Raw genomic sequence first — 23,687 nt, 5'->3', positions numbered from 1 at the left:
TGCATGCCTTGTGGCTCTGCTGCCTGCAGGCTCCTTTCTGGCCTGGCAGCCGCTCCCTGCGTAGGCTGGGCACCGGGGCTGCTCCTCTGGAGGCTCTCATTCAGAGCCTCCTGCAGGCCAGGGCCAGGGGCAGCCTCGGCTCTTCTCTTCCGGGAAGCTCTTCGCTTGCAGTGCTCCAGAAGCCCCGGGTCATCTCTCCTGAAGAGTGGGCAGGAGTAGAGGAGTAACTGCAAGACATAAAGGAGAAGAGGTGGTTAGGTGGTTTCAGTGTGGGGCTGAGGGACAGCAAGATAGAGCAACTCAGGTGCTAATGGCTGAGGGCAAGCTGAGGACAAGGCTTATGGGTGTCTTAATTTCAGCTGAGATGCAGTTGTATTCTTCGGAGTGCTGGTCTGATGCTCTGCTTTGCTTCTAGGAGGTAAACACTGTTAACAGCCCTCCGATGTCTGCAGTTGCTACTAAGCAGTGCTGTACAAAGCCAGGGCCAGTGGGAAAAGCAAATGAGCAACTGTGTGTTGCTGAGCCAGGTATCACCGCACCAATGGGTCCCTTCAGTCCTGCAGCCCAGGCTGACTGAGACGAAGTGTTGTGTGTTTTTTCTGTGAGGGCTGTTCGTGTGGGGACAAATGGATGCCCTTACCTTCCTCTGGGCAGCAGTGGCTTCTTCCTCAGCCAGAAACTCGGGAAGGGACAGAGATCTTTGCAGGTCCCGTGGCACCTTGGTGAAGCCATAGCGGTTGAGCTGGCGAACAAAGTTCTTCACGCCTGTACAGCCAAATGGTCTCACAGGTGCTTCCTTGGCCAGAACTTCCACCATGAACAGTTGTTTGTCGATCACAAGGCAGTTTCCTCCGTGGCCCCACCGGATGCTTTTCACTTGGTCACTTTCAGCCAGCACCCAGAGTTTCTGTGGGAAGCTGAGGGCTGAGAAGACACCAGCGTGGCCTGCACCTTCCTCAGAGGAACTCAGAGGGAAACTGTTAGTTTCCTCTTCATCAGGAAACGTTTGTGAGTCCTTTACTTCCTCTGTTGGTGTTCCAGCAGCGCGGCCAGCTGGTGCTTGGTTGTGAGCTGCCGGGTCAGTGGAAGCGGAGCCCGGGGTCTCAAACAGCTCCTCCAGATCAGCAGCAGAAGCTGTTTCCGCAGCTGATGTGTCCATTTCAGTGTCTCTTGTCTGGTTTGAACCAAAGAGTGAGCGTGCACCCACTTGTGCAGTGAGCCAATGTCCGCCCTGCCTGCTGGCACGGGGACTGCACTGGCACTGCCTGGGGGTTCCGGTGGGAGATGCTCAGGTGTCACCATGGTGCCCTTGTGTGGGCACTGTGACATGAGCGTGTGGTGCCCAAGGCTGGGCTGGAGCCGGCCGAGGCGATGTCATTTGTTGCCATGGATGTCCCACTGGTCACAGGGGTGCTCTCTGAGCCTTTTAAATCACACCCATCTGTACAGGATGAAGCACCTTCTCTGTAAAGGGAAGGTTTGATGTAGAAGTGGTGTCTGGATGCAGCACTGGAGTGCATGCTAACTTAGTGGACATCACTGACCTGAAGAGATCTTGAGCCACTCCATTTCAAGGAGACCTTTCAGAGGTCTTTGTGTGAGCTTGTTTAGTGGGTGGTGTCTCAGCCTTCAGCAGGGGATTTGGAACTTGATGGTCTTGTAGGTCCCTTCCAAATCAAACCATACTGTGATTCTCTGATCTATGGTTTAGTCTCGTCCAATGGAATGGCTGTGGAAACTGCAACAGTATGAAGTTTACCAAGAGCCTGTGCTGAGTTGTGGCCACGGGGCAGTCCTGGCTCTACGTACAGACAAGGTAATGGGTGGCAAGAGAGCTGCTCCAGGATAGTGATCTGGAGGCTCTGGTGATGGCACGTATTTCGGTGTCAGCTGTTTTCCCCCAGAGTCAGAAGGGCCAACCCTACCCTGGGGTGCAACCTTCCCAGCTCAGGATATTCTTGTATTCTGAGTTTCTTTTTGGAGCTGTTACTTGATCATTTGGACTGCAGGGGCTGAGCTACACTCATTCAGACCTCTGGTGGTTTCGCAAGGCTATGGATGAATATTCCATAAAGAATTAGAAATATTTGGGCTTTGAATAAAAGCAGTAATGTGGCGATCCATGGCAACAAATGAAACACAATTCCTATGTTTCTAGCATTTAATGGATAAGATATGCCATAAAACTATCAGAAGTGTGAACCCTTCTTAAAACCTTGGCAGGGAGCTGCATCTGAAGCACTATAAATCTGCAAAATCTGTAATGTATCATACAACGTGCCTTTTTTTTTTTGCTTTTTTTTTTTCCCCTAGTACTTGAGCACGGTATTACAGGATATTTTGCATATACCTGATACTATAAGAACTGTATTAGCTTCGGATTCCTTTTCAACACTCTGCAGCTACGTCCCATTACCTCGCCATAGATTGTTATTGGATGCTATCCAGTGCTCCTGTATTAGTGTCATAAATGCCTCCGTGACATACGACATTTGTTACACTCGACAGCAGCATTCATTACTGCAAGCAGCAGCAGCCAGGCCGTGTTTCCTCCTATTATTTAGCCATCAGTGGACCAGAGGTGAGCACTTTGGCAGCAGGAGGAGCGGGGCAGCCCAGTAGTGACACTGTGTGTTATCTCCGATAGCTCAGTCGATACCTCGTGCTCACATGTAGCCAGGAGATCTGTTGACTCACAGCAGTAAACGCCTTTGTTATTATTTATGACTTTTTTAATAATGCCTCGAGGCTCTGCTGGGCAGGCTGTAAGAATCCTGCCCCAGCCAGCCCGAGGAGATAAGCTGCACAAAGCAGGGCTATCGCTTTGCATCGCAGTCAGGGAGCAGTGCATAGAAAAATGAAGTGCTGGGTACTGCAAGGCTCTTGCTGGAGCTGTCTCCAAGCCTGTCCTCTGCTCTGTGTTTCACTGCTGCACTTGCTGGTGGATTTGTGCCTGTGAAAGTTAGTGGGTTCCTGCAGCAAATGTCTCTTGGCAATCCGAGTGCTAAAGGCTTAGATTGGTTTTCATTCTTCACCGTGAATCAGAACCCTCCAGGCATCAATACAGACCCTGAGAAGCTAGACAAGTATCTAGTAATGGTTTCTACCAGCTTACTAATTCAGGCCACCTGCAGGTAGGTGTTTTGCACAGAGCATGCTCCTGCTTCTTGCAGACCTGCTGATTGTATGGTGTATGTGGGCCCCAAATCTCCTTTACCAACTTTTTTATTTCTTTTGTATGCAAAGTGTGATGCTGTAACAGAACACATTTAAAAAGACCTAACGCAGCGTAGTTATGGGTCTGGGCACTGGTTCATTCTGCTGCACTGGGGGGACCAGAGCAAGGAATCATAGAGTCAGAGAATCATACAATGGCCTGGGTTGCAAAGGACCATAATGATCATCTAGCTCCAACCCCCCTGCTATGTGCAGGGTCACCAACCACTAGACCAGGCTGCCCAGAGCCACATCCAGCCTGGCCTTGAATGCCTCCAGGGATGGAGAATGCAGAATTTCCACTTGCGCAGTGAGTGCCATCAGTGCCTCAGGCCATTGCCTGGTTTGGGCTTCTGTTCTTCTCTTTTGGTTTCATATTGGATCAAAGAAGTTGCACACTGCAGAAAACATGCTGCCCATCACAGGAGACCTACAGGCAAACAGTCCAGGTGCAGAGAGATCAATGTTAAGCATACGCCATTTCACCTGTCACTGAATGAGGCTTACACCTATTGCCAAAGGAGTCACGAAAAGAAAGTTTCAGAAAGTAAACTAGACGAGCTTTGTGGAACATAAAGAATTCATTTGACTAATGCAACTCTGCACTAAGTTTCTGCCAGCACCGTTTTCTAGCATGGGGCTCCAAGGGCAAAAAAGCCAGAATTTCATAGCAGTGTAAGGCTAATGATTAAAGTGTGTATGCTGGCAGTCACGGGAGCAGCACCGGAGGAGGAAGCACACGCCTTTCTCTTTGGCGTTCTGACAGCCTGATATTAAAGACCTGCAAGTGTCAGAAGACGGAGGAAATCAGCTGGCCCTTCTGACAGATTGTACAGCGTAGTGTCTGTGCTGTCAAGGCAGTGAATATGACAAAGCTGAGAAATGACAGTAATAGGAATGTTTAGGAAAGGGAACAAGCCTAATAGAGATGCCGCTGTTGACAATAACATGCTTATGTTAGAAGTCAATTCTTTGAGCTTTTGTGGTCGGTGAAGAATTTATTGAGCTTGTTTTTCTACGTCTGGTTTTTCTTTTTGTTTTCGTACCCTTACTGTGTGTCTGTTTTTACTATCATGGTAAAAATACTGCTTAGTTGAAATGTGGAAAAAAGAAGCTCGTTGCTCTGCAATGCTCTGTTTCACTTGAATTATCAGAGTAGCGCAGGCAGCATCTGAGGGCTCCGTTGTACTGATACTGAGCAAACACCAGGAAAGAGAGGATTAAAAATCACATTATTTTAATTCAGAAAAGCTTAGAAAGAGATGAAAATAAACCAACTTACGAGTTGGGGGAGCTGAAGTCAGAGAAGCCTAGTGTTGGACCCACCCGTCTGGCTACCTACAAGTGAAGTAAGTTGTTAAGGCTGGCCATGGAGCTAGTTGTGGAACCTAAAGAGCATGGATGAGCTACCAGGGAAACTTCAGGCTGAGTGAGAGGCTTTTGGGGAGGGGAAGCATCCTGGTGGACAAAACATCATCCTCCAAGCTTGAAATAGTAGTAATAACAACAGTGAGCTTTAAGGAAAAAAAACTGAAGTGTTTCCTGATCTTAATTGATTTTTTTTTTTTTCAATTTCAATTATTTTGAAAAAAGGAAATGTTAATTACAGTCCTTTTCAATAAGCTTGGACATACACTGGACATGAGTCCCATTGTCTTGGAACTATTAGGATTACAAAGCACTGACCATGCATAGGATCTGCTTTGTTGGCATAGGCTGCTTAGATTATGGATTGTCACCACAGCAAGAAAATTGCACCAGTTCATTAAGAGTTGGGTTTAATAGTGGTCGTTGCCTATATTAGTGTGACTTTCAGCAGCTTTTACATGCCTCAGGGTGCCCACAAGTGCCTAGACACAAACAGCAGCTCTGGCATACTTCAGTCTGCTATCAAAGCGATTCGGGAATTTCTTTCTACTTCTTTCTCAAATTTTCTTGAGCTGCCCGTTTGCAGGTTTCAAGCAGGATTTAAATCTCTCCCCCTGCCTCAGCTGTCTGCAGATGAGATATATCGAGTCCCTCCATGGCAGTGCGCAGTCACTTGTGATAGATGTCTGAAATCAGTGAGTGAGTTTCTTTGAAAATTAAGTTTTTGTCACTGGGTTCTGCTTACCTGGAGCCCATGGGAACGAACTGCTCTCCGTTTCTGCTGTGGGATGGCAAGGGTAGATGAGATGAATCCCACCCTGTGTCAAAAAGCTATTATGCATCTGGTCGTTCCTGTTGAGTTAATGGAAAGAATGCTGCACGAGCTATCCAAGGGAAAAATAAATCATTGCTCACATCCAGGTCTCCTCTTCCATAACATAAGCCCATCCATCTCATCGTTTGGGAAAGGAAGGAGGACCAAAGAGGCCTTAACTGAATGGCTGCAGGCACCTGAAAATAGAGAGTGGGGAAGGAGAAAGAATAGAAAATTAATAGCAGGTTATCTAATATTCTCTGAGTGCCTTTAAAGCGGTGTTAGCATTAGTCAGAGCTCGGTTCCTGCATGCTTGGAATTCCTGTCTTTGGATGTTTCTCAGCTCTGCTGAACTCTTAAAAATGAGACATATATTGATGCCCAAAATGCATGCACTGCAGTCAAGTAGGAAATTCAGAGGAAAGCATGTTTTCACACTAAAATCTATATTCAGGGATCTCACTTGTAGCAGAAACCAGAATAAATTTCAATTTGTGGTGACAGCAGTTTCGCTGTAACTTAATTTTTCTGAGTTAACCCATCAGTAAGTTTTATATTTTAAATGAATTTTTTTATCTAAAGTAAGAGCGGTGGTATTTTTCTTCTCAGACTCTTGAAACAGCAAGAAACCAGCTATCGTGTTACAGAGATAACATTACATGCAGTACAGTCATGGATGTGCTGCTTCTGATGTAGGCATTCGAGAAAAGAAACAGTTCTGGACAGAAGATGAAGATTCTCCTACCCTTTCATTCTTAATATATTATTTTTTAATATCTTCCGAATGTATCCAAGAGTTCCTTGAATTCTTCCAGACAGATTTTGACATCTTGAAGACTCTGCTCCTAAAGTTTCTGCCTTTTCTATTTTGTTGTAAAACTATTTTCAAAATCCCAAATGCCACCAAAGGGCCGAATAAAATCAAATAGAAACAAGCTCAAGCCCAGCCGAAAGGGAGCTTTGCAGTAATGGTCCGGGTCTAGCAATCCTTACAAAAAGCTTAAAGTTCTTTTATATGAAGGATTTTCTTCTATCAGATAAACGCTTTCTTTGCTATAAGTGACTTTCCGGTGATTTTTTGATTGAAAAAGGATTTGTTGAGTTCTGAGATCTGTTTAAGCGCTGGAAATAATGCCCCTTCATCTCGGTCGCATTTTTCTCCCAGTAAGAAGGTAAGAGAAGTCCCCAGTGCCTTGCTGGCCGACCATCTCTCCACAGCCCTGCTCTTTGAAGGGAAATGCAGGCAGCCGTATCCTGCTGCACACTTACATCTCATCCAAGACAGATCTCTACACACATACTTCTGTCGACACACTGCACACGCAGTTTGGGTTTTCCCCCTCTTCCAAAGAAATCACCTTCCACCTTTGCCGACTTCCATTGAGCAATTTGACTAAGGAACTTCTCAGCACTTTCTTTATTGCCTTCTTTAAATACTTGGGTCTAAGAAACCAGCATTATATGCCCCTGCCCAGTCTGTAAAGCTGCCTTTCTTTTTATCAGGCCTAATTATTGACAAATAATAGTGAATTTGTTCATTACAAAACCAGGTACTGTACCTCACTCTTGCCACGATGGATCTGTTTTCAATTCCCTGATGCTACCATTATCTAAGCAGGTGATGACTGCATTTGAATGACTTCACCTGCATGAGGTGAGTCACAAGTTTAAGTGCATTCTGAGATTTTTTTCTCTAACATGCTTTGCCAAATCTCTGCCTATTTAAATATCTCAGAGAAGGGAAAAAAGTCCCTAAAGAACGGCAAAATGTTTTTGTTTTGATATTAATATATGAAAACCTTATATCAGCAGATTGTTGGATCTCTTCTCTCTTTCCCAGCTTGCCTTTTTGTCTCCATTATTAGGAATATTAAAGTGAATTACAGCCTGCTCAGGACTGTTCTTCTGTCCTCTCCCAGGAAAGATCCAAATAAACACACTGGGGAGGCAACGGGAGGAGGAGGTTGCCATTGTTTCCAGGAGGGGAATATTGAGGAGGATTTATTCCTAGCTGAGGTTGGACGACTTGGAACAACGTTTAAAAAAGTGCATTCCTAAGCAGAATGTGGTGTGCATTTGGGAGATGAGGAATAATTGATGTATTTGTTGAAAGCTGTTTACAGAACAAAAAAAAAACGAGTAGAACATCTATCGTATGGTGAGTCGGTTGCATGGTAAATAACATTCCACATGGTGTGACAGTAATGAAGAGTTTTATCTACAGCCGCTGCAATCATGGTTTGCAGCATCTGTTAAACATTTTATTTACTCTTATTTAGACAAGCATGCTAACATTTGCATGAAGAATCTTATACTGTAGCGTTTGGAAACCTTCCCATCTGCCTTTCTCTCCACCCTTCCAAGGGTTTTGCAAAGTTAATGCTTTGTCTTCGCCCCAAGTCAGACTGTGTGCCAGCTCATGATGCGCTGCAGAGCCTCTCTGTGATTTCCTCCTGCTCCCCAGGTGAGTATCCCAGCATCCCAGCAGGTGTTCTGCCACAGCACTGGGAGGTGAGAAGGCTGCTGTGGTGCTGTGCTGTGTGCAGGTTGGGCAGGGGTTCCATAGGCTGGGGATGCTCTGGGTGTGCTGCGTGTTCCTGATCTCATTGAGCATGGGGAGCAGTGCATCATCAGTCTGAGTACCTCTGCATGGTGCTGTGCATAGACCTGACTACAGACTCAGTCATCTGCGGCTGCCAGGATGCCCATAAAACATTTTGCTATGGCAAGGCAGCAGTATCATGGCTAATTAAGCTCATAATTGCCTGTAGCCTTGTCCTCCCTGATCTATTTTCTGCATTTGTTGTTGTGGTTGTTGTTTTGTTTTTTAAATTAAGCTTAGATGGCAGACTGTTTGAGGCAGGGACTGGGGTGTTGTATCTTTTACAGGCAGCAGGAAGGTGCCCTGACCCTCTGAGGCCCCCTGGGCTGGGTGACTGTCATGTCAGTGCACGTGGCTGCTGCTCTATTGATGACTAAAGGTCCTCGAGCAGAGGGAGTGTGTAATCCAGCAGGGCTGAGTGGTAATATAATAATAATATCAAATATTATCCTGAGCAAAAATTCCTTGAAAAAAATTAAGGAATTAGTAGCCCTCGGTGAGCATGGTTTCAGCAAAACCCTTCTCTGTATCGACTAACAATCAGGTGCCTTTTCTGGGCTGGAGTTGAGAAGTTCTGAGTAATGACGCTGGTTGAACCATTAATGGAAGTCCTTAAGTCGTTTCTTGATACCTTCCATTTTGGGGCATCTTTCTTTTCAAAACAAAAACCAGAACCAAAAACAGGTGCTGCTCTATGCACACAGGAGAAATCAATGAATGGGATCAATATTCCCTCTGCAGGTAATAAATGCTGAGAAGCATTTCTGTCTATCTAAATTGATCCTAGAGAATTCTTTAAATTGGTTCTGATGTGTATAAAAATCATTTCCCTATTGATCAAAGCTTTTCTTTCTTTCATTCTTTGATACGTTATTTCATCTTTGCTGTCAGTAATGGTCCCAGGTCTTTCTATGAAGTTATGTTAAACAGAATGTCTTAAATCCGTGCGAGATCATAATTTTAATGACTCAAGAAATAACTGGGCTTGCGTCTTTGAAGATGAATGCTTTGCTTACAGTTAGGCAGCCTAAGTGTTTTGAAATTGGCAAAGTCACTACGTCTGAATTATCTACAATAAACCCTAAAAATAGTGGCCACGACCGCATTGAAAGCAATTGCCCAAATCCAGTATCCCTTACTCTGGGTGTCACTGCTGCTGCTACACGCAGGTGATTTCTCTCCCTTTCTCTTTCCTTGTTCTGCTCTGCACCTGAACAAGAGCATCCCACCGTTGGGTTAACCCAGCTGCAGTGGTGTTAAGGTGAAATCTTAAGACTTTGGCCAACAGCATTTATTAATTGAGGAGCTCAGTGCCCGCAACCTGATCTGCCTTCCCAACCCAGTGGTATCGCTGTCTCCCACAAAGCACTACTGAATTGTCTTGGCAAGGTTTCATTCAAAATTCATTTTACAAAGAGGACAGTAATTGTGGCTGTGATTTCTATTAGGACCTTATGGAGTATAAATTGTCAGGCTGTCTTTTGACAAGTGCAGGTCTTGTTCCCTCTACCCCAAGTAATTTGGTTCTATCAACCCAGCAAATTAATCTTGTCTGGTTTTGTGTTCTGAAGAAACGCAGTCACCAATTCCATTGCTTCAATGTGCCCGCCAGTATTTTAAATTTAGCTCCCAGTTCAAATTAGAAGATGGGTTTTGTATTGTATCTACATATGTGGCTTTAGCTCTGATAGTATCTACATAGCAACATAGGTGCTAATTGATTTTAAGGTCCAGTTCTGTTCTGAGAACAAGATTGAGATATGTCTTTAGTACCAGGAATAAAAAGGCACGGGTGACTTTGATTGCTTTTATGAGGCAGGAATATTTTTCCAGCCCGAAGAGCAGAACTGCCTTAGGAATTCATCAATGCCCAAAGCAAAGGGCACTGCCAGCCTGGAGGTGGCAGCCTGGCCAGGCACTGTGTGGTGCTGGGAACGGAGCCTGTTCTCTGGGGGGTGCTGGGGCTGGAGATGTGCAGCAGGAGCTTGCTGTAATGTTGGAAACAAAAGGAGCCGAGAGGCATTGGCCACTTGGGAAATTCAGTTGCATCCCAAAAGGTATGTGCAGAAATACCACGTCCCATCTGCTGGCGGCTTCGTGGGCTGCATCACGGCTTCCAGGTGGGGTGGGATTCATGGAAACATAGAACAGTTTGGGTTGGAAGGGACCAAAACAGTCAAGGGTTTGTCCACACCATGTGGGTGACAATTTGGACTACTAAACCCAGTAGGTGGCTCAGCAATTGATTCCTCTGTGGGTCCCTAAAAGGGAAATGTAGCAGCATCCTGGGCTTGACTGCAGAGCAAGTGTGCATAGAAAGAAAAGATGGACAGCCAAATACTTTTTAGCACACAGATATTTTTGCTGGGGTAAGTCACCATCCCTTTCGGCGACTGCTTGCACAGTCGTTTATGCCTTCCAGTGCTTCTGCTGCTTTTCTCTCTACCTTTTCTAACTCAGTGCATGCTTTTTGGAGCAAATGACCAGATGGTCAGAGCTTATGTTATTCTAAGGACGTAATAGGGGTACATCAGAAAAATTAGTACCTCTGTTCTAGTAACGGGCAACAACAGATTAGATGTAATTGCTACAAGGGCTGCTACCGTAGGGTCTCTTTGGTATGGCAGTGTGCTCTGTCATCACTCCTGCTGCCAAGTGGAGGAGGAGGAATGAGCTGGAGCTTGGGTTTAGCTCCCTGTCTTGCTGGTCTGTGGATGTACCAGCAGATCTGCAGCGGCTTTGCATGAAGCTGGACGTCTTTGCAACCTTGAGTTTGAGATCTGGAGGTGCTCTGCATCTTCGAATCAGAAACTGTTCATTTTGATGCAGTTCTGCATTACCTGCTGAGCACAGAGGATTTGCACAGACCTGCCCCACCTGACAATTTACCCAAAGGTGTATGAAGGAACAGTTATCTCCAGGCTCTTGTCTTGCTCTGAGTGCTATATCAAAGTGCCTTTGTTAGTGCATGAGGAAGCGTCCTTCATCTAAACAGGGCTTCGCATGACGATTACGTAATAGATTTTGTTTGGCTTCCTAATTGGAAACTGTCTTGAAAGAGCAATAAAACACAATTTGTTCCCAAAAAGAAATATCTCCTTATGGAAGGAAAGGGGGAGTAAATTTACATTATAATGAGCAAAGTGTTATGGGTGCGTAGATCAGCGGTGACAATGGGTGTCAGAACACGACCTCACTTGGCGCATTCCTCTCCCCTCTTTGCCTGTATTTGCAGTGCATCCTTCTGCTACAGAGCAAGGAGTTGCTGTGCTCATAGCCAGCAGCAGCAGTGCATCACGGGGTGGTAGGCACCAAATGTATGGGAGATGAGACACTACTCCTCGCCAGGGCTGCCCTGCTCACCCAAGCCCTTTCCCTGGCATGGGGAGATGTGCCGTTTGCTGCTGCACCTCATAAGCTACTGGCAAGCTGCAGTTGTCCAAGCCTTCCTTTGTTTTTGTCTCCCTCCTGTCCTTCTCTGTTTTTAACAAGTACTTCATTATGGCTTTGAGGAGGCTGAAAGTGACATTAACCCCCTGCCCAGCTGTTGCAGTGTCAGGGCTCCAGGCAAAATGGCATTTATTTGGCTTCTGGAGGAGTCATCCCAGTTACTGCCTGGAGAGCCTGGCTGCAAGTGAAATCCATATGCAGCGCTTCTGTCAGCAAAGACTTCCTGGAAGAGAGTTTGTAATAAATATTCACATCTGCTGCTTTGGACACTCTAATCCATCCTACAGATCTTTGCTGTGTCAGGCTTTGTTCTAGATGAGGAAACTGGGTAGTTGTAAAGGTTTGCAAATAGGGCGTATTTATCATGGTTAGCTCCACCTTCCATTTGCCTTTCCTGCACAGGCATCCATGACTACACTAAGCGTAACGTGTGCTTAAGTATTCCCGACGCATTTGAGAGCAGCCTTTAGACTTGTGTTTGCTTTGAAAGATGGAGAAGTGGCATTGGTTTGCTTCCCAGGTTGTCAAGTGAGCCAGTGTGACGATCACTGTTGTGAGTTAGGTTGAGTGGCGGGACGATGTGTTTCCTGGATGAACAACACGTTGTGTGGTCACAGCCAACACCATGGCTTGCGTGGGATTCACGCTAGGAGGACGGATTCTTCCCAACTAACTTCTGATGGGTGACTGATGACTATTACAGTTAGTTTCCAAAAGGAGGGAGCCTGTATCTGGTGGCAGGGTAAATAAATGTGCTGAACACGTTGCTTTCCACCTGGTACCCATGCTGGTATTAAAGTAGGAGGACAGCTGACTTTATGCATCATTGGGAGTGATGAAACCTGGGTCTGTCTGGTTTGTCAGTAAGCACGTGGAAAGCGGAGACTCTTTAGAACCTTTTTGACTTAGTTAGCTTTAGTTCTGTTGTAAGGCTTTTCCATAAGGCTCAGAGGGAGAAGGGCATTCGATTCAGCTGGATGCCCGACCTCTCTGCAATTTGGCTGAGAACTGCCCTTTCCATTAGGGCAGCGCTGTCCAAGAAGAGCAGCGTGACGGCGTGATTCTGATACCTCCAGCTATCAGCGGAGCATCTGCTTCTCTGCTGCTCAGCCTGCGTGTCAGAATCTGGCCCTAAATAATTGCACCCAAGTGGAATAGCTGTGCCCTTAATGAGTAGCATACCCAGGTCTCCAGATTCACTTAATCACTCTGAATCCAATCTCATTATCATTGATCTAGTCAACTTTCCCATCATTTATCTCAGCAAACGGGAGCACGCAAGACGTGGTTCATCTTTAAGCCGCCAGCTCCAAACTCCCAGCACCTCTGCCCTTGCCAAGCCTGCTAACTTTGCTCTGTGTTTCCATTCCAGGTCGCACCGTGGCCGTGGCGAGCAGCGATGGGGCTGTGAAGATTGTGCAGCCGGAGCTGGGCCAGCTCCATAGCCTGCGGGGCCAGGGTGAGACAGAAGTGCAGAGCGTGGCCTTCCATCGCCCAGTGGAGCTGCTGCTCTCGGGGGCTGCCGACGGCACTGTCTGTGTCTGGGTCTAAGGATGAGCCTCCAGGTGTTTCGTGGGAAGAACAGCGTAGCAGAGAGGGCTTAGCGAAGCGTTTCCATAGTTAATACTGTTTGCAGGAGGCATAGTTGCTCGAGAGGAGTGTTACCTTGCGTTTTAACCCAATAAAAGCCCCGGTTTGGCTTTCTTTACGCTGTTTTCCCCAGCATCCAGCATCCCTCATTCGGTCGCTCGGGCAGAAATAGCTTTACAATGACGCCTAATGACAGAGCAGCCGAATTGCAGGGAGATCGATTGTGAGCGTATCGCAGCGGAGCCACCAGCGCACGGCTCCCCAGTTCCAGCCTGCGGGAAGACGGGAAGTTTTAATAATGCAGCAAGGTGGGATTTTGGATGCAGCAACCGCTCGGGCCGCCGCCGGGGCAGGAAGGAGGCCGAGTTGGGGAGCGCAGCACTGACAGCAGTGGGATCACCGCAGGGCTGCGTGCCTCTCCCCGCAGCTGGATTCCTCTTTTTTTTTTTTTTTTCCCCCATTCCCTCTTTTTATTTTATTATTTTTTTCTTTTTATTTCCCACCCGCCCTCAAAAAAAAAAAAAAAAAATTTTTTTCCTTTCTTTTTCTTTCTTTTTTTTTTTTTTTTTTTATAATTAATTACTATTATTATCACTAATAGGGGGTGGGGCAGCCATGCCCATCCCCAGGGCTGGGGAGTCCCCGCAGGGGAGCGGGGCCCGCCGGGCGCTGGGCTCCTCCGCCCTCCCTCTGCCTGCCCGCCGCCTCGCCAGCCCCCGCGCCCCGCTTCTCCCCCCTCCTTCCCCGGCTGTGGCAAATCCTGCACTGCAAGATATCCGCTGGGCATAGGGAGGGGATCTCTCTGTTGTTGTGTTTTTTTCCTTCTTCCCTCCCCCCCTGCTCTGTCTCCCTACCCTCCACTTGAGACCTGAGGAAATCCAGCCCAAGTTCTCTGCGATGACTGCGCTGCTGGCATCGGGGTTTCTCCACGGCATCCCTGCCTCCGGAGCGCCGCGCCGCTGCTCGCTCTGAATCCTCGGCGCCGGGTGAAAGCTTAATTCTCATGCCGTGGTTGCTGGGCTGCTGCTTTCCTGCGTTTTGCGATGGGAGGTGGAGGAGAAGGGATTGTCCTTGAGTCAACGCTGAAAATGTGATTAGGAAGAACTGCTTTCACTAATTTTTGTCTAACCTTTTAGTCCATGTTGGCCTGTGACCCCTCGCAGCTTTCAGACCGAGCCTGATTAGGTAAGTGTGAATTATTCACTAGGGGCGAGGGACGGTGGATGGAAGCGTTTTAATCAGGCACTTAGTGATGGTCCTGGCTCCTCTCCCAATGAGAAATGATGAGAAAGTTGGGCTGTAAACTAATTGCGAGCAGAGCGGCGCTTGTTTACTTGTTGCAGTCTGTCGGTGCGAGCTGCCTGCAGTCTGTCTGATCTCCACCTGGCAGTTGCTGTGGGACAGCCACGAGCTGTAGGAAACACTGTGCTCTTATTTATGAGCTTCAGAGAACTTTTGGTTTTTAATTTGGAGAGCTCCCTCCTCCAACTTCAGCACCTTCTCTCCATTGTTCCATGTTTCCCCAGACGTGATTTACTTCATTTTCTCCTGCTGTGTTGTGTTTGTTTGTTTGTTTCCTAAATATCCACCAATCTGCAGTATTGCAACCTACCTGTAGCATTTAGGTGGGCATCCACTTTGAAGCCAGCTAGAACAGCATGAACCTCCCAAATCCCAAACAGCATAGGTGCTGCTGGCAGGTGTAAGAGGATGCCAGGTCCTTGTGCTAGGAAAGCAGCTAGCACTTCAATTAAGAAGATATCTTTTGAATTTGATAAAGCTTGTGTAATATCCGGTGTCTCCCTCTGTTGTGGCTTTGGAAAAACTGCTTTGTCAACAGGATCCCTCAACTGCTTTTCCAGGAGTAAAGCTTGCTGCCACTGCTGCTTTCCTTCAGCTAAGGAGAATGAATTGCTCAACATCTGCAGGTCGTCTAAAATCCCAGTGCTGAAGGAATACCCCCTGGGGGTGGAGGGGGGCACGTTTGGCTGTGTAGGCGATGCGCGTTGTGCGCTGTGCGTCTGCCTGCCCGCAGACAAGCCGTGCTTGGTGAGTGCTTCCCCTCCTCAATGCAAAGCTAACATCTTATCTCGCTGAAAAGTTTGCTGCAGCACTTTGCCTGGTCCTCTGTGGAGGGGTCAGAAGCCACAGCACAGCTGCTGCTCGCGGGCTGGGCGGTGATGTGGCGCGGCAGGCAACCAATCGCACACCCAGGGATGCACGGAGCCTCTCTCCGAGCTCAGCCCTGAGGCCAGGCAGAGCTTCTTTGTCCCTCTGTGGAGCTGAGCACGGCCAGGTTGGGCAGTGCTGCGGTGCTCCCGAAGTTTTAGTGAGGTTCCAGCCACGATTCAGCAGCTCTGCACACCACACAGGCATTTAGCATCCTGCTCTCAGCGTTTCTCCCAGGGAAGCACCGGAATGCTGAATACTGGAGGAGAATCGCGTCGTGTGTTCAGTCAGGATCATACAGTCCTGCTGCTGGCAGACCAGGCAGCTCCTCTTCCTTCTCCTAAATGCTGCATGTGAAACTCTGCTGCTCCACCTCTCATGCGCCGCGTACAGTCCAGCTCCATCTTCTATGCTGGATGCAGATCTGCCTGCAGAGTGTGCTTCCCTTGTTCTTCAGCCCCCCTCTGATGAACTGTGCCACACAGAAGGACCGATGGCCACAGCAGGAGGTAAAGGCCACACTTAAGCTGGGGCTCAAATCCCTCTGGGCTGTCCGTGCCCATGCAACTCCAGGCAGCTGCTGTAACTTCTGGTGCAACAGGAAACTCTGCACACAAGGGAAATAAAAATGAGGTGATTCTCTGAGCCATCGTTTGTATAGAGATGTTTTGTGGGCATACACTTACAGAAGTGTGTCTAATTTATGTATTTCATGTGCTTTATTCTCATTACACGTAACTCAGGAGAGGCTTATTCCAAATGAAGCAGTGATAGCTATCTGCACAGTTTGAAAGCACTGATTTATTCTTTCATGCTGGTTGAAGGTACAGCCCTTATTAGTTGATGTTCCTTAATACTTTGAATTCTCACTTAAAAATGTTTGCTTTCAGACCACGACACTGGTCTCCTTATGGAAGCAGCTGTTTCTATCCGGCCCTGAGATCCCATGGAGAAGCTGAGGAGGGGGATGGCTCTTCACATCCATGAAGCCTGGATACTGCTGTTTGTAATCCCTGGCTTGGTCACGTCGGCTGCCATCAACCACGAAGACTACCCCGCCGATGAAGGGGACCAGACCTCCAGCAATGACAATCTGATCTTTGATGACTACCGAGGGAAGGGTTGTGTGGATGACAGTGGCTTTGTGTACAAACTGGGAGAACGCTTTTTCCCGGGGCATTCCAACTGTCCCTGCGTTTGTACTGAGGATGGACCTGTTTGCGACCAACCCGAATGCCCTAAAATCCACCCAAAGTGTACAAAAGTGGAACACAATGGATGCTGTCCAGAATGCAAGGAAGTGAAAAACTTTTGTGAATATCATGGAAAAAATTACAAAATATTGGAGGAATTTAAGGTATGGAACACTTTTTTTTTTCCCCAAGTTTTTATATTAGTGTGATAGAAGGCTTGCTGGGGTCTCTCAAAGGTGGTCAGTATTTGCTTGCTGCTGATAGCAAAGATGTTTTCAGCTGTGATGGAGGTCAGGCTAATGCAAAAGGTGCCACCTTCCCCCTCACATGCACTCAGATCAGCCAGAAGTCCCCAAGCAAAATGCTGATCCTCTGAAGCTGTGATGCTGGACAGCTTCCCTGGTTGCTCACAGCACGAACTGGCCTACCAGGGGAGTCTGTAAAAGTAGAGGTAAATCAATGCTGGGTGCTTTTTAATAATCCCTTCTCCAAATTGGATAACAGAATATGATGACATGGTACTGAGAGTTCTTGCTCATAACTGTATGAGAATACAGGAAGGTTGCAGGCTGTGTGGAACGTTCTCATTGCAACTGTGGTAAAGCTGTTCAGAAGGGCAAAATATTAATTTATAGTAAGATGACCATCCGAAGTACTGAGAAGCAGGGGGTCAGTTCCAACAGTAGAGTTCCTGTTAGGAAAGTTGTGAAGAAACCCTTCAGGAATTGGTTGTGAAAATAAGACCAGGTTTCAAAAGCCATTACCCTTTACACAACCTGCGTCTCTTATTCTTAGAAGTTTGATTACATGTTTTCAATTCTACTGAGGAAAACAGCATGTCACAATGAAAAATGGGGTCTGCAAAGGCAACAGGTATACACAAGTTTGTTCTCTCTGGTCACATGGCATTAAAATTCATGCCTCCTTAATTAACAGCAGCCCATAACTCTTTGTGGCTGTGTGCCCAATCTCATTATACACTTGCCAGTGTTTTCTTCTCTGACAATGAAAATGCTTCCATATAAATCTCAGTACTGTGGAAGTTCTTGTAGCATAGATTGCAATTCTCTTTTTCCCAGCTATTTTTTGTCATTTTCAGTGAAGGTAATATTTAGTTTCTTTCTTATATCATGCGTAGTTTACATTCATCTTTTCCTATCCATCTGCAGCTGGAATCTGCAGGTGGATAGGAAAAGACTTGTTGAAGCTTTGTTTGAGGCTCTAGATTGTCTTGGCCATGCAACGTGGCAAAACAGATATATGAGGATCATATCCTCAAGGGCCATTCTGCTCATCTTGTTCTCTGCTTTGCTTTGTGAGCTGCTTAAATCACAATTTCTTCTTGTTCTACAAAGGCTGTCCCCGTTTCATCCCACAAGCATTGTTCTCCAGTGGTCTCGCATCCCACCACGCTGTCATTCTGGCATATGATTGAAAAAGTTGCAAGGAGTTGTTTTGGAGGGATTTTAGGGAAGAAATAATCCCACCTGGTAAAGGATTAAGAGGTAGAGAAGTGGAATTTATGGAGGAAGGCTATTTGTTGTGTTCAACAAGTGCAGGGTATCACGTGGGAGCAAAGCTCCAGTATCCTCAGAAAAAGGCAGAGTAGGTGCTGGACCATCCAGTCTAGGACTAATGTGGGATCCTTCAGCCTTGGCTCCTTTCATGATCAAGGTCTTGATCTCAACCTGTGTTTTACAGAGAACCCAATGCTTTGTGCAACAGGGCAGAAGCTGATTTTGAGGGGAATCTATGTGTTTACCCAAAGTAACTCTCGCTCCTCTTAGAGATTCAGGCAGTGGAAAATCAGTGTGCGCTTCCAGGGGTATTTTGGGGAAAAAGGAAAATGAAAGAAAAAGAACAAAGAGCTTCCAAGATTCAGAAAATTGCTGCTGTGAAGGAAAATGCTGACCTTGTTGAAGCACTGGGTTGTTTTGCTGTTTGCTTCAACGGAACCAAGATTTTACCAGCCAACTCTCTAGAAGAAATCCTGAGTAGTCCATAGCTTTTACAGGCTCTGAACTCTGCTCTTCTCTCATCCTGCTGGATTTATAGGGTCTGCAAACTCTCTGAAGTCCATTTCTCACACACTGATCTCTGTCTTTGTCAAGGAAGAGAGGCTTTCTCCAGTCATTCCAGCTCAAAACCAGACTGCTTTCAATGGAAGTGGAGTCAGTGGTGTCATAGAATCACCAAGGTTGGAAAAGCCCTCCAAGATCATCCAGTCCAACCATCCACATGCCTCCAATGTCCCTTAGTACAACATCTAAACGTGTCTTGAGCACCTCCAGGGGCAGTGACTCCACCACTCCATGGGCAGCCCATTAGAGCTTTCATTTGGAAACCTTTTGCAAGTGTCTTTCAGCATGCATGTCTGCATACAAACATTCGTACTTGCTCTATTGCTGTCACCAGGGCTGACTCATCATGTGGAAATTTCAGCTGCTTGATCTCTGCACAAATTAGGATTATTATTTTCTCAAGGAAATTGGTTTTCTCTGGGAAATCAGAATTGGTGAGAGGTTTCTATTTGGGAGAATTTTCCCATCTTCCTTTTGGATTTCTTAGACTTAGGATGAAAAATCCAAATGCAATTTAATCTTTTTATTTTCTTACCACTGACAGGAGCTGTGACTATCTCAGGGTAAAAGAGTACTTCTAAGGACCCGTTTCTTAAAGAATTAGGCTGTTTGTGGTTTTTTTTCTAGTGGGCTGATTTTGTACCTCTAATCTTTCTGACTCACAGCGATCGTAAGCACAAAATATAAACATGACAACAAGCCATCCAGCTGAGACAGCTGTCCAAATGTTTATGCTTGTGCCCCTAAATCATTAACACGTACCGATGAAATGCTAAACTGAAGTTCAGTTGTAAATCTAAACCCATTAGGAGTCTCTCTGCATGCTTGCAGATGGTTTAGTGACCCCCTGTAGGATCTTCATAGCCCTGCGATGGGTCCTAGGAGATCTCTGAGGTCTTTGGGCTCCAGCTGCCTGGATGGAGCTTGCCCGTCCGCTCTGTTTGCCTGGGACTCATCCATGCCCCCAGCTGAGGCTGCAGGTAAAAGGGAGGGCTGGTTGCTTTTATGATGATCTCTTTCCCAACCTCATTTTTCACTTCTCTCCTTGTTGGCCTCAAATCTGCTCTCTTAGGTCTCCTGCAGTCCTTCTCGGAGCAATCATGGGGTGATGGCAGTCTAGTGGTCAGTGTGAAGGATGCTGCAAGTCTTGGGCACTGTGTCTGTTTTTCCCAGAGGAAACTGGTGGTCACTCATGGGGTCACTTTGCAGCCTACTTCAGTTTTGATTTCCATCCTGCAGGTTAAGGTCCAAGTCCCGAGAGCTCTGCACTTGCTTGCAGTGAGGTTGCCAGCCCTCCCCTTTCTTCCGAGGAGAAAAAACAAGCAAATAGGAAACCTGAGAGCAGTCTTGGCTATTGGGAGTGCACATGGCTGGGTGTTAAATGAATCTTCCCAGACAGCAGCTTATGTAAAGTAAAGGAGACAGCGTCCCGCCAGCTTGATGAATGTTCGCTGGCAGCTGATGGAGAAATCGTGCAAATGTCAGTGAGACAACAGCTTTCCTAAGTGCTGATTAGTTTTTGCTCAGCTGCATAACTTACTGCCAAAAAAGCGTGTGCCTACCCAGATTAATAAATGCAATTTATGGCCTGGGTGAAGGTGCATTTGTGTAACCACATCCTTTGGGAAATTCTTAGTTTGTCCATTTGCAAAGTCAGTAATCACGTCCCAGTCTCCCACACTCTCAGATCCATCCTAACTGTCCGTAGACCTCTGTAAATACGAGGCTGAGTGCCACTGCCGGGAAGCGGGCGATGAGTTCACAAGAGATTGCCAAGCTGACATCTTGAAGCGTTCTCTTAATTTTGGGCCATGCAGGTGGGAACCTGCTGCTGGTGACATGGCTTACTGTAGCATGGTGTCATCCTCAAAGCCACCAGCAGAAGTCTTGTAGCCACGGCTAGTAGAATTTCTCTATTTGCCTTCAGGTGAGTTATCCTTTGGGTGAGGAAGGAAGAGCTCTGGGCATCCCAGCTTTGCCAGCTTCTTCTTCTTTCTGTCAAACACGAAACTGCAGTTTCTTGCAGCCATTGGCTTTGGCAGTGCTTAACTTCTGCTGTTGCCTCTCTGCTGCTGGCCCTTCCCAGGCTGCACCTCCTTGTTATCTTCCCCCTTCACTGCTCCCCTCCCAGCCCATCCTTGCTCAGAAAGCCCGTATGTGATCCCTGAATGGTTTTGGCTTGCATCAAGCACAGGTGTGGAGGGGTGAGAGCCCATTGCCCAGGGGCAGGCCATCTCACTGTGTAGGGAAAAAAAGGAAAGGGCAAATTTTAGCTTTGTTCTAGGACAAAATCTCTGCTGACTTGAAAAGAGCCAGGGCTTCACTCCTGGAATTCTCCTTTATTTTTCTTTCTCGTGTTTCCTTCCAATGTATCTTTGTCTGCAAATCACCCGTAATCCTCCAGCCAGGCTCCTGTATCTTGCTGACTTGATGTCTTCTTGAGCAGCACTTTGCACAGTAGGGATTGCAGCTCTCACAGGGACCGTCGGGTTGTAATCAGAATCCAAAATGAATGAGGGACTCTATAAGCATGGCATTCTTGTATACTAATTCTCAGCTCATTATGAAAAGCTCTGCTTTGGAATAGCGGCACCTCCTTCTCCTTTGTTAATGCTCTTTTAAAAAATGTTTTATTAATGCAATTATATTAATAGAACTTAATGAAATAATACCTTTTCATCAAAAGGCATTAGCAGAATCAAGAGTTGATTCAGCTGCCATCCCAGCAACTCCCAGTCCTGAAATACAGTGTGTACATTCTGCCGTAAGGTAAAGGCAGGCCAGGAAGACCAAAGTGATTCCTCAGCCAGTAATCACAACGGTGTGATAGAGCAGAGATGCAACAACTTCTATCTGAGAAGCTTCCGAAAGTGCCACGAAAATAAATCAGAGTAGGGAGAAGGGGAAGATTCTTGATGGAGCTTTTTGCTCTCGTCCACGCGTTCATTTACCAGGTGCGTCTTGGAAAGTGCTCAAGTCACAGTGAGCTCATAACTGCAAGAAGGAGCATTAGTAAAACCTGTTGGTAGTAGGTAAGCAGTGATCCAAATCAATAGTGGTTTTCTAGATCTTCGCTCATAAATTGCAAGACACCGATTACTAACGCAAGCCAGCATGGGGCCCATATTTTAGTATTAGCATTTTTCTCTCTGAGATATATGCAGCAGTTTTGTTTTTCTTTTCCTATTATGACTCAAAGAAATGGGGCATATTTTCCCCTCTTGTGTGTTCTGCAATTTCACGTATGGCTAGAAAATCATAATACAAAAGAAATTTCAATAACGTGCCTGTGCTTTAATAAAAGGAGCCATGAACAATGCCAGCTCATAAGATAGCATAGAGCCATTGAAATCAGACAGGGGAAACAGAACATCAGTCAGATGGAAAAGTATGATTTATTATCTCCCTCCTGGCAAAATTACAGTGACAATGTCTATGCAGAGGAATTTGAAATTACTGACTTACGGTATTTCTGTCATAATTTGTACCAAGAAAACATACAAAAATAGATAGGCATGTTGGAGATGGATCTGCAGCGAAAGCTATTTTTTAAATTATATCATGTACTTAGCTACTGGTTCTATAGCATATATATTACATTACACACCAGTATATTTTTATAGTAGGTGAAAGGTGATGGGCTGCATTGAAGATTTGGCTATAAAAAGGCCCTTGTTTTCCCCAGATGGCAGAGATATGTGATAGCCCCAGAAGCTCAGAGCTCAGTGGCACTGGGTGCACCGCAAGTGTATTTTCCCCTCTTTTGAAGTGGACAAGACCCAAAGCAGCATGATACAGAATCACCAGGAATATTTTTACTCCCCATCCGTCATCCCTCAGTGCAGTGCAGAATTTGGCCTATGCATGCAAACGCAAAGGTTGGTATTTTTCCAGGAAATTTGACACAGGAATGAACATGTGCCCGACGTTTGTGTGGCCAGAGCAGTGGCTGTGCTTTCAGATATTTGCTCCAGGAAACAGCCCATTGCTTCTGCCTGCAGCCAGATGAGAGGGATGGCCAGAAAGCTGGCAATACCTGTCTGCATGGCAAGAGAAAGGGTAGAATCCGGTCTAAAGTTTTGAAGACAGTGCTTGGGAAGGCCAATGAAAGACACGTTTGTTCCTTGGCTTGCCCACGTTGTGTCCCTCTCTGTCACCTGAGCTCTCTGTAGGAGTGATGAGCATGAGGTCCTCCAGTTGTCAGCTTATTACTAAGGGTGTTTCCCATAGAAATGTTCCCAGATGATGGGCAAAAGGTTTAGACAGTCATATCCTACCGGAGCAAGGGGAAGCACAGGTGTGTGTGTGGCTTTTGCTGCTGGAACGTGCTTTGTGCAGAACTGCACTGATTAGAAATAATTCTTAATTAAATAATTATCCTAGTTATTGTTTTTAAAACTATAATTAAGTCAGCTAATGACAGCGCTCAGACTCGCTGCAAAGTAAAAACTCACATGGATCCCACTGGGATGTTCGGTCCCATCAGATCCTCTTCTTTGGACTAGGCTTGTTGCTGATGTAGCCTCATCCACATTGCCAGCTGCCAGAAAGTCACAAGTTGGGCTGGACCATCAAAAGAGTCAGATAATGGAGAATGAGAGACAAAACCAGCAGCAAGTCAGCATTTGATACAAATGCTCCTGCTCTCAGCACGCAGTGAAAACTGTGTCACTGTCAAAGCCTGGAACAAAGGAAACCAAAAGTTCAGCCAACCCAAGCAGACATGCACAGGACTGGCATAGGCCCATGGTGTGGACACAAGGCTTGAGCCTCTGTGCTGTCAGCAACATAAAGTGAAAAAAACAGCTCAGCTCAGGACCTCTGCTAGGAAGTATGCTTGGCTTCAGCCAGCATCTGTTTTCTTGGGAATAGAAAAAGGGGGTAAAGCATCAGAGCGTGTTAACAGGGATGTGTAAGGAGCTCTTGCCTGCAGCACCTGCACAAGAGAAAACCCTGAGCTTGTGGAGGTGAGCAAGAGCAAAGCAGTCAGTAAGAAGCTGCTGATCTTGCCTCCTTCTCCCATCTTCTGGCATGGATGAAGAAGGAAGCAGCAGATTGAGCTGTAGGGAAATCTAACATGGAAAGGATCAGCTTCCCAAACAGGTCTTTGGTTCACTTCTCCTTACTCCAGGAGAGTTTCCCCTTGATGTGGCTCCTCTGTGGGCAGTGGTGAGAGCAGATAGGGAGGAATGGAGAGCAAAAAG

General features: G+C 46.4%; 2 protein-coding genes across 3 annotated transcripts in view; both read left to right on the top strand.

Moving 5' to 3' along the window:
- Positions 1-13,405, top strand: part of SPAG16 (sperm associated antigen 16) — a 351,259-nt gene extending 337,854 nt beyond the window's left edge. The window contains exon 16 of the mRNA XM_042822342.1: positions 12,823-13,405. Coding sequence (XP_042678276.1) covers positions 12,823-13,001 — 179 coding nt within the window. The 3' untranslated portion in view covers positions 13,002-13,405. The remainder of the gene's footprint in view (positions 1-12,822) is intronic.
- Positions 13,406-14,075: 670 nt separating this feature from the next.
- VWC2L (von Willebrand factor C domain containing 2 like) overlaps positions 14,076-23,687 on the top strand; it is a 36,041-nt gene continuing 26,429 nt past the window's right edge. Inside the window, exons 1-2 of one of the 2 annotated variants that reach the window (XM_042822343.1) lie at positions 14,076-14,225; positions 16,100-16,566. In XM_042822343.1, coding sequence (XP_042678277.1) covers positions 16,156-16,566 — 411 coding nt within the window. In that variant the 5' untranslated portion in view covers positions 14,076-14,225; positions 16,100-16,155. Of the gene's footprint in view, positions 14,226-15,242; positions 15,843-16,099; positions 16,567-23,687 lie in introns of those variants that run through there. The other variant, XM_042822344.1, reaches the window with a different exon arrangement.

The sequence above is a fragment of the Centrocercus urophasianus genome, unplaced genomic scaffold, assembly GCF_019232065.1.
Source record: "Centrocercus urophasianus isolate 14NV4802_14NV808 unplaced genomic scaffold, USGS_Curo_1.0 seq_20, whole genome shotgun sequence".
In the NCBI taxonomy this organism is placed as follows: domain Eukaryota; kingdom Metazoa; phylum Chordata; class Aves; order Galliformes; family Phasianidae; genus Centrocercus; species Centrocercus urophasianus.
Note: the sequence above shows the minus strand (reverse complement) of the source record. Positions and strands in the feature narration are given on the sequence as shown.